This window comes from Limulus polyphemus, unplaced genomic scaffold (genome assembly GCF_000517525.1).
Source record: "Limulus polyphemus unplaced genomic scaffold, Limulus_polyphemus-2.1.2 Scaffold900, whole genome shotgun sequence".
NCBI lineage: Eukaryota > Metazoa > Arthropoda > Merostomata > Xiphosura > Limulidae > Limulus > Limulus polyphemus.
Genome location: NW_013666510.1, coordinates 18,289 through 29,649, shown reverse-complemented (window position 1 = coordinate 29,649; position 11,361 = coordinate 18,289). Strand labels below are relative to the sequence as shown.

The window sequence follows — 11,361 nt, the reverse complement described above, 5'->3', positions numbered from 1 at the left end:
TAGTTAAGCAAAACTGACCCAATGTTGGCTTACTATTATGTAAATAACCATTGGGTAGTGTGAACCATTATTAAAAGGGCCATGGTTTGAAGAAGAGAGTCTTGGTTTTTCAATGCTGTAATAATTTCTGCTGCAGGCTGTGCCAGATCCTCTTTCACAGATTTATGGTTTTTCTCACTTAAACAATGATGCCTGATTGCTGAAATGGCACTCGGTGTTTCCAGCTCAGCAAGGAGCATCTCATCCTTCAATCTTGCTGTCTTTTCGTAAAGTGTTCCTCAATTGTTTCCAAATAAAATGGCCAATGGTTAAAAAATGGTGGTTTTTATAGAAAAATTCAGGACTGAAAACTTCCAAGTTAAACCAACCTGTGATAGATTAATAATTCAGTCAGAATGTAAGTTAAGACAATTACAACTATAACACATACACAAACTAGATTAATATGTACCAAAAAATTGTGTGTACTCCTCACAAGCTTCATTTCTGCATCATATAAAAACTGATGTACAATTTGCTATGCATGATGTTACAATTGAATAGTTTCATGATTCCTATAGCAATAGACTTAACTGATGCATAATTTGTTGTACATGATGTACTGAATGGCTTCATGACTCCTATAGCAACAGACTTGTGATAGTGCTTACTCCAAATGCTGTTTGAAAAATGTACTGAAGAGAATTCTGTAGATGCCACCTATTGAGCAATTAAAACAGTGATGAAAATAATCACAGATGGAAATCATCCAAAATTGGTTATTCTATAAACATCCATCTAGATCACATTTCGTGTGTCAACCACATATACAAAGACCATTGTAGTAAGCATGAAAGGAGGGAAGCAGAATTATCTTAATTATCATAACAAAAATCATCCTAAAGCACCATGTTTATCCTGTCAACACTGCAATCTGAGGGTTGTGAAAACTCCACTACATCAGATAAACACCCTCCTCATCAGCTGAGATAAGACCATATGAGTCAACTTGATCATCCATCTCTGATACCTGGAGTATCCAGTTTTTCAAGATGTTTCTTCAGTCACATAGTTTTAGCTTGTTGAACGTTTGGCAAGTGCATGCAAGATCATTTAAAATCATAATTCACTCCATTTAGCTTCAGACACAAAATATGGACCATTCCTACCAGAACTGAGTTATTTTTGCACTGGAGGCACATTCTACAACTATACCCAGTTATTAGGCTTTGACTTATGGCCACTTTACCCATCTGCTGCCACATGAAATAATACAAATCAGATATTGCAGCAAGCAGCCATTCCACATATTACTGTGAATACTGCAATATTTCTGTACTGGGTGGAGGACCAAAAATCAGATCCACTGGGAGCTGTACTTGTTCCAAATACAAGAAGATTTGGTGAACATTCAGTCTACTGTTGTACAGTATGCCATAACAATATACAGTATGTGCTCAAAGCAACCAGTTTGGTCAGGGTTAATAAATTCAGCCAAACCATCAAATTGAGGATGACACGGTGAAGTGTCTTTGCTATTCCCAATACTCATTACATTTCTACAGACAACTTGCTGTTGAAGTTGTCTCCTTGATCCATGCAAATTTCTCTAGGCATGTCAAATCATGAAATCCATTGTTCAACCAACAGCTTCAGCCCACTTCCTGAAGTAACCATTAACAACCAGTATATGGTGGCAGAATATTAGCTAAATCCAGTGAAATTCTCACTGGAATTGAATCCATCCTTCTCTGGGACAATAATTGTTTTTTTCTGGGCAGAACACTGAGTACAAACTCTATGCCATTATTCCTTGTCTTTAAGTGAATGGGATCACAAAAACACTTCCAAACATTATTGACAGTCTGAGGCAGTCCCTAGGACCCTAAAGTCCTTGCATTATGCAAAGCCCTAACAATTTCCTGCCTCAGCTCCCTGGCGACCACTAACTACATTACAGGTTGAGTACCATGTCTCGGTCAGGCCCTACAAGAGGGGGGGGGGGGTCAGCAGGGCCATTTAGCCTGGGCCTCACATCAGCCAAGGATGCATGGTCCTCCACTTTAACCCTTTGGCTGTGTTTCTCAACTTGAGCTGAATTTGAAACTTTTACCATATACTGTGATTCTCGACTAAAATACATGGCTGTGAAAAAACATTCCCCTTTTTGTGCTGAATCTACCATTCTTTAGGAGTTTCAAAATGCCTGCCTTAATACTCCCACACTTTTCTCCACAAAGTACTGGAAAATGACATAATGTAAACAAGAACTCAGCTGATGCCACCTGTCCTCCACCCACTCCTTACCGCACGGTCCGAACCTCATATTTCTTCTACTTCTGCCATAATAATGGATTCTAGAACATATATTCCATGACTTTAACAGCTTAAAATTTTTTAGTATGTAATCAATCAATTATGAGGTAGTTGATACATCACTCACTGAATTTTTTATTATTCATCTTTGTGATTTTTTATCTAATTTTAATTTCAGTGTTTCAGAAACCAAAATGAAAAGGGCTTTTGAAAGTGGAGCAAATAAAGCGTGTAAAAAGAAGAAAAGTGAAGAAGCACTAAGTATCTACAAACCAATAAGTGATTTTTTTACTCAAAAAATTCCAAGTCCAGAGAGTGAAGATTCATCATTATCATCAGAAACACAAAGATGGCAAATTAGTCTTGAACAAGAACCACAGGGACAAGATGATTTTGATATTCAAGCACAAGTGCACGATGAGCAAACTAAAGAACAAATAGATGCAAATGCACCAGCATCTACAGCTGCACTTGACTCAACCATATGTAATGATATTGGGCTTCTTAACAGACATAACCCCGTGCAAAAAAAATCTTTCCTCAAAATCACTCATTTTGACATTCCAAATGATGAACAAAATCATTCTTTTCCTGCTCATTTGTTGGTTAAAAGAAGCCAAAATGGTGAGATTTACAAAACGGACTAGTTGTGTTGGAGTGAGTGAAAACAAGCTGTTTTTTTGCACTCCATGTTTTCTTATGGAAAATGATACTAGACAGTCTAGATTTAGTGCTAGCAGCACAAATGAATCATTTCTTTGTATGGAGTATGGCTGGAAGTATCAAAAGAGGTTGGAAAAAGCTAAAAGATCGTATTCCAGCACATGAAAATTCTGTGAGTCATAAAGAAAACCATGTAGCATGGAGATGTGCCCAAAAAGCTGTGACTACAAAAACCGCAGTGGAAGATTCATTTCTGCGTGAGCTACATGCCGAAGGTGCAAAATGGAAACAAATCCTTGAATGTATTTTGCATGTTGTTCTGTTTCTTTCTGAATGAGGTCTAGTCTTCTTTGGATCAAATCAGCATATTAGCAACCATCCAAATGTAAACTTTTTGGGCATAATAGAGCTTCTCAGTGAATACAACCCTGTTTTGAAAGCACATGTAACACAACTTAAAAAATTTCAAGAAAGTCATCATTGCATTAAAATGCACTACCTTTCACAAAGTATACAAAATTAGTTTACTGAGTTTTGTGCATCATTTGTTCAAGAGGCGATTTTGAAAGAAATTCGACAGGGGAAGTACTTTTCTGTAATTGTTGATTCAACACCAGATGTTTCACATAAAGAACGGACAACTGTAGTCATCCAGTATTTGAAAATAAAGGAAAAAAATTTACGATGCACTAAAGTGCACAATTCAAGAAAGATTCATTTTACTTGACAACATCAACAAAAAAATACATGCAAAGACATTGCAAACTGCATCTTGACTATTCTTGAAGAATTGAAACTGGACTTCCAATTTTGCATTGGACAAGGGTATGACAAGAAGCAAATATAGTGGGTAAATACAATGGAGCCCAAGCAGTTTTAATGGAAAAAAAAAATCCCACTGCCATTTTCTCAAACTGCGGCAATCACACACTGAACCTCATTTGTGTTGATTCTGCTGCATTGTGTAAGGAAGCAATAACTTTTTTCGGAACGATCAAGCAACTGTTTAACTGTTTCAGCAGTAGCCCACAAAGGTGGGAAATTCTGAAGAAACATTTGCTAGTTTCATTGCATGGTTTGTCAGATGCATACTGAAGAGCCAAAGTAAATGCTGTGAAGCCCATTGCAAACCATACTGCAGAAGTGAGAGCTGCACTGGCTGAAGTTCAATCTCACTGCACATGCCAAAATGGAAATCCATAGTATTGAAAAGTATTTTTCAACATTTGATTCATCAGATAAATCTCGTGATAGAATTTTGCACAGCTATGCTTGATCTTGAAAAAAAAACAACATTGAGAGTCTCATCAAAAATGTTCAGCATTTTCGTGACCACTGGGATGCAATCTTGATTGAATGCAAACATGTTGCAGAAAGCATTGGTATTTCTCCAAAGTTTTCCACAAAATGTACTTTTCCAACTGAAAAAGGAGACAGAAGAGTATTTTAAAAGCACATGTTTTTTGTGCTCACTGGTTCTGTTCAAAGTGATTTGAACAGACAATTTGAGTCTTTGAGGAACATATGTTCCCTTTTCAGTTTTCTGTGGGATTTCAATACCCTAAGTATTCATCCACCAATAACTTTCAAAAAAAGTATTCAGAACATGTATCTGAGGAACTCATTGACAAAATGCTATTTCGTAAACGAATCTAGTGACACAAATTTGACAAATTGTGGCACTAAGCCAAAGAAAATTTTGGAACAAATTCTGGAGTTGGGATTAGTCTAAGTGTTTCCAAACGTGACAATTGCAATACGAATATTTCTATGTTTGCCTGCTTCTGTAGCATCAGGAGAACACTATACTAGTGTACTAAACCAAGTTAAAAACTACCATCAATCTGCAATGGCACAAAGCGTCTCAATGGCATAGCCATGCTCAATATTAACTGTGACATAGCATGAAAGCTAGATTTTTCTGCCCTAATTGAAAACTTAACGGAGAAAAAATAATAAAAGGCCTTTCTGAAATAACGGTTTTAATAAAAACAATAGTGTCATCATTATGTTTTTTTATTTGTATAATAAATTTTTGGATTCTGAGTGGCATTATTTAGAGACACTATAATATACAAACTAGTCAAGCCAGTGTGCCTAAAGCTAAATAAAATTATACAGTCATGCATTCTACGAATAAAAATTTCTTTACATGCCATTCCTTACATTAAAATATTAAAAAATGAGGGGGGCCTCACAATGTGAAATGGTCCGGGCCTCATCTGAGCTTGTTTGTCAAAAGGTGTGGGCCAGTCATTGACCATTGTAATCTTTGAAGAAACAGTGGACACTCAATCTTTATCAACTATGCTACTGAGAAATTATGCTTTATACCCATAAGCACACACTTTCTCGGTTTCAGTTTAAAGACTGCATCAATGAATTATGTGGCCAAAGACAAGTATGACACTTATATATATGATACATCTCTTCCATTTCAGTTCTTTCACTGTAAGTTTAATCAACCATTCAAAAGTTGTGGGGCATTACACAGACTGAATGGGGTGATGTGGAACTTGCACAGTCCTCCCCAAATGCTGAAAACATTCTTAGGGCTACTTTGTATAAACACTACAGTTACATTTTGTATACTTTAAAATACTGCTATAAAAACAAGTTAATTGAAAATGTTTTTGTTCTACTCTTAATTTCTCCACTGTAGCTCAAAATCAATGCTGTGTAAAAAATTGCATTTTAGATCTATCTTTTGTCTCCCACAACTCACTTCCCAATGAGCTTTTTGTTCAATACCAGAAATCTAATTTTGAGCTGCAATGAGTGAATTAAGAGGAAGGTAAACCTATTTTTGTAACAATTTTTAAGCCTATTTTCTAATATTTCGCTACCTTTTGGAGTTTGAACCATAATTTTTTAAAACACTTTTTTTTCTTTTACACAAGTGTCACTGCATTGAGACAAATTCTCCCCTTTTGTAACTATATTTTTAACAACTGCTATATACACAACAAAATTTTCTCTTGTAAAAAAATAAGTTAAAGATATTCAAATCTTAAAACATTTTTCCATCAGTTTATGTTTTATAAAACATGAGGTACCATTTATACAAACTATAATTGATAGCAAAGTACCATAAGTTGTATAATCTTTATATATATTTCACATATAATAGAAAATTGTAAAATAAATGTCCCAATATTTTCAGTGCACTACACAAGTGACAAGACAGATAAAACTACTCAAGTGTAATAATGAACTAATTGTATAGAGATGGTGGGGATATGCAGTTATTAATCTATTCTCACAGATCACATTTGGAGTGATATTCAAAACTTGAATTGACAATCAGGAGCATATTTAGGTTTATTTAATCTGTTTTGAAAAATGTTTATATTATATTACTTCTCTTCTACTTATAATATTTCTTTGCTGTTTTGTTTAAAGCAGCTAAGTGCCAAACTTATACTTAATATACTAGGTATCGACCTAAATATGACAAATAATTCATTTCACATTTAATAGTAAGTAATACTCTTTTCAAAATAGGCTACATACAGTAATCAAGTCACATGCATATATCCATCATCTACTGTATCTATCATCCCCAATAATTTTGAACACATGACTGGGCCCCACCAACTCTACTATTTATCAGATCACCTTTGTGATTTCTAGAAATGATTTATAAAAGAGAAACTTGTACCAGCTACACATTTCAGTAATTATTTCAAATGCAGGTAATATTACTTTTAACAATGGAGATACATGATGCCTGATCTATCTTTTTTTACATTACTGCCTCTACATTTATATTTTATCAATTCTATTGGTAATATAAAAGGATCAATAACACAGTAAACATACTTAAAACAAGTTAAAATTTTAATTTCATTCTTTTACTGTATCTAAGTACCAGAGTATATGGTTTTGATGAGGGGGAAAGAGAAAGAAAAAAATAAAGCCTTAAAAGGTTTAGAGTAGCACAATTTTCCCTAAAACTGGTAAGCGGGCAAGCACTTAACATAGAAACAAACCATAAAATTAAAAAAAATAGAGACAAGGTTAACACAGGCTTATTTTTAAGTAACATTCACTGTATTATCTTTTTTCTTCTTATTACTGTTACTACCATAACAGAAGACTACAAATATTAAAACTATGCATTAGCAAGACAAAATTTTAGTACAAGTTTAATTAAATCAAAGAAACTCACCAAAGAATTTTCATTGAATCAAGATTTAGTCAAAATGTATTGCAGATATTTAAATTTTATCTGTTATGGTAGGTAACTGAGCTATATATATATATCATTAAATTAGATTCATTCATACGTAACACCTTTCAAGTTAATCAACAGCATCAAGATACACCCTTGAGTAAAAAATTTCGCCTGTGGAAAATGTCTGTGTGGAATCAGTAATGGCCTCACAACTCTCTGTCTGTATGCTGACATTAACCACTTTCTTCACACTTGCTTGATGTTGAGAATGTAAACAGGTACATAAAGGGACTCCCTCTATCTTTGTCTGGATTCCTTTACTCTTAAACTCTGCCAGAAAAAGCTTTGGTGTCTGTGCAGTTACACTACCAGAGTCTTCCTGAAATAACAATATTTAAAACACTGACTTTAATAATGTATTAAATAATATGTAATAAATCATGCATGTATTAAATATAACAGTTCTGAATCTTTTATAGCTTCATTTAAAATTATTTAATATTAGATCTAACCAGACTTTACAAAACACTGAAAACGTTGAAGAAATGTAGTTGGGAAGGAAAACGCTTTTAAATATTCTGACTATTACAGAGTAGGGTTGTGTGAAAGGTTGTGAATTACTGTCATGATTAGTTGGCCATATGATCACCTTAGTCTAGTCTAATTACTGATAGATAAGGATGGTTTTTCATAAGTAGATACTAATTAACTAGTTTTATCCTAGGTTTCAGCTGCTAATCTGCTGCCATCTTCAGGAAAGGTCTGAGAAGGACCATTTCTATGTTTGTACTGATTGGGATTCAATCCTAGGTCTTCTTGATGAAAATATGGTGCATTATCCAGTCATTATCAACTGGATAACAAACCAGACTTCCATCAAGAAGACACAGGATCAAATCCCAGCCACTGACACAGTTTTAGCTTGTAATCTAGTTATAAAGAGGGATAAAAGCTTCAGAATGAACTTACTTTAGACTGTTGTACTACAGAAATACACCTTTAAGCAAAGAACGATACTTGGTTTTATATAGTAAGGAATTGGATAATTATTAATATATAAAGTAATAAATAATTGCTATTTAACACTATGTTAAAATATACTAATAAATGGTACAGCTATGCAATATGGTTTACACATGTATGCTGGTTAAGAGATAAAAAAAATGTAGGGGGAGGAAACCCAATTTTCCTGACTTTTCTAGATTCATGGCTATCCAGTGAAAATGTAAGTTATATATGCAATACTAATTCTAAATTATCGTAGTTAAAAAGAAAAGCTACAGTCCTTTAAAAAAAAGGTTTTTATATTAAAAATATTTGACAGTGAAAAAAAAAATTATATAGTCTTCAATATTTGTTCTTTCCGTGTCCATTTTAACGTGATGAAAAAAAGTCCTTCTACACTAACCAGAGGTCTATTAGATGTCAGTACTATATCTCTATGAGGGATTTAAGAGACAGAAGTCCAGGAAGGCCCCTCCCCCTATAGACCACTGTTGCATGTAGATTATTAATAAATAGAATATAATCTTACATAGAAGAATTAACTTTTTGCAGTAATGCACACAATTACTAATCATACCTGCACACAGTTATCTAATCTCTATAGATTATGTGAAGTGAAAGAGGTAAGACATCATATTGAAGTTAAAATAACAGTAAAACACTTTATTGAAGTAAAAAAAGGGGAAATAGTTAAAAAGTACACACGACAGACATGGGAATAGATTCAGACAGGGACAGCGAGTTTGGTGAATATATTTATGCTTCGTATAATATTCACAAGGTATTCCCCCATACACAAGGTCAAGCAACAAAACATAGCAGCCCAGGGTGAATTTCAGCATTTATTGTGCATGCCATCAGAAATGGATTTAAAGTTTTCCAAAATTAGAGCTTGGAATATATATATTATAGCAGAGTCAGGCACATAATATTTGCATACTATAACCTTCTTCCCTTCCGTGATAGATTGTTTAGGCAGAGTATTCAAGATGAGCAAACTGGAATGGGCAACAACTGCCTGTTGTAGAAACAACACAAGTGTAAAGGATGACATTTCAAAAGTCTTCCACCTTTCATCTTCGGATCAGTGTGTATAAGCTGTTGCAGGTCTTTTATAGTATCCTGGTGGATCGTGGAGGACGTGTTGTGATTGGTTGTTGAGAGAGGTGATGAATCTGATGGGACAAAATAAGGACCATCTGTGAGCAGTAGACCAGACATAGAAATTGGTGGATCCTACCTATAAAGGTAGAAGGAGATTTGTCCCTGGAAGAAGAGGAATCCGCGGGATTGTAGGGTTGAAGACAGAAACCCCAACGTGAGAGGTATGAGCCAAGTAGCATCAAATAGCATAAAACAGAGCACAAAAGTCTGTCCAGGTCCAAATGATCACAGGAGGGTGAAATAGATGGGAGAGGTCTCCTACCCAAGCAGCTGAAAACATAGGAAGAAAGGAAAGGGGTACAGGATGAGTCTGTAACATTAAATCTGAAGTAAGAGAAATTTGTCTGAAAAGTGGTAGCCAAGGGCTCAAAAGGACATGGCTAAGAGGGTGCAGGATGATACTGAGGTCCCAGTCAGGCATGGAAACAGGGAGAGTGTGTCTACGGATAAGGAAGGACTGAAACAAGGTGGAGAGAACAGGGGAGGAAACACTTTACAGTACTGAAAAAGTCAAAATGTTGAAGACAAGGCCATCTAATAACTAGCAACAGTGGAGACAGCTAAACCTTGCCACTCAACAGTAAAGGGAAGAGAGATGTCCAATGGTAGGACAATCAGGAGGATGGTGTCAACAAATGGACCATTGTTGAAAGTCACACCTGCCATGTGGGAAAATGGACCAGGTAGAAGGATGCCCAGAATGGGAAAGGTAAAGAGATTACGAGATTGGAAAGTTTGGTGCAACAGGCAATGGACCAGACAAATCCAAACATGAAGGTGGATGAAAAAAAATCCCTTGATGTTAAGGAGATGGGAAATATTGAAGCAATATAATGTATAATTGCCAGGGGGAAGAGGGGAATAGATTGTCAGGTGGCACAGAAGAAGCAACCAAGGTTCAGCCATCTGAAGGAGTAGCACAAAGAGGACACAACTAGGAGTGTCTCTAGTCAAGGCCAGGACTGAAGGTAAAAGATGGAAAGATGGGTGAGCATTATAGAAGCATAAGACCAGACCTGGTGGAAGGCGGCAAAAGCCAGGGCTGAGGGATGGAGAACAGATGGTCAGAAGAGAGAGGAAGCATGAAACTGAGGGTTAGTAATATAATAATAAGTAGTCTTTAAGAGAGCACCCCAATGGAAAACTGGGGAAGAAGAGACAATATGCAGGTAGAACATGGTTTGGGCAAGTGAGGCAGCCTGCAACACGTTCATAATACCTGATATATAGCAGGCAAGGAAACCAACCTGTTCAGAATTAGATCAATAAGGAATATCTAGGGTTTGAAAGCAAATAGTTCTGGATTGGATTCCCCCTGGCAGTGAAGTTAGGAAAAAACTAAGGAGTCATAAGAATGAAACATAACAAAATGAACCACTAGGAATGGTAATAATGGTTTCATGCTCTATGGTCTCCCGGAAGTTTGAGTGCATGGATATGGAGGGACGATTCATCCTGGGTCCAAGTGGCAGATGTAAAATTATCATTCAGGGATGCTCCCCAACAAAAGGGGGAAGCATAGGTGATGAGGTGCAGGTCCAGTTTGGGTGGAGGTAATGGAACACAGATGGTGATATGGGATCAGTCCAGCCACCCATACAAATACTAGAACAGAGGAAGGGACAGGAAAATCATTAAGGTCAAACAATAACACAAGGCATCTTTCATTTTGATAAAGAAAAAAACATGTCTGATGCATTCAGTGCTGAGGAAAGGAATGAAAATTCAGGAGTGCAAAAGCATATAGGGAGTTACTGTACAGGTAGGTTGTGTTACCCTCCTATAGGTGGAGGGCTTTTGCTGCATGATGTCATTATGCAGTAGTGCAATTCATGAGAAAACTTGTGAGATTAGGTTGGAGTTAAAAGCTAGTTGCATGCAAATCTCTAAGGCAGATGCATGAGGAGGATAGCTTAACTGTGTGAAGAGGTGTGTATCATCTAATAATAAGGAAGTGGGAAGGGAGCACCAAAAGATAGGAAAATATAACAAAGGGTAACACTTCAAGGTAGAGAAAAAAACTTTTAAATACACATTGCAAATGGGGCAAAAAAATG

The 11,361-nt window shown here is 35.9% G+C and overlaps 1 protein-coding gene across 2 annotated transcripts in view; it reads right to left on the bottom strand.

Annotated features, from left to right (window-relative positions):
* Positions 1–3,580: 3,580 nt before the first annotated feature.
* Positions 3,581–11,361, bottom strand: part of LOC106461118 — a 25,821-nt gene continuing 18,040 nt past the window's right edge. For both annotated transcript variants that reach the window (XM_022387996.1, XM_013920908.2), the window contains exon 3: positions 3,581–7,514. In XM_022387996.1, the coding sequence (XP_022243704.1) occupies positions 7,263–7,514 (252 nt within the window). In that variant the 3' untranslated portion in view covers positions 3,581–7,262. The remainder of the gene's footprint in view (positions 7,515–11,361) is intronic.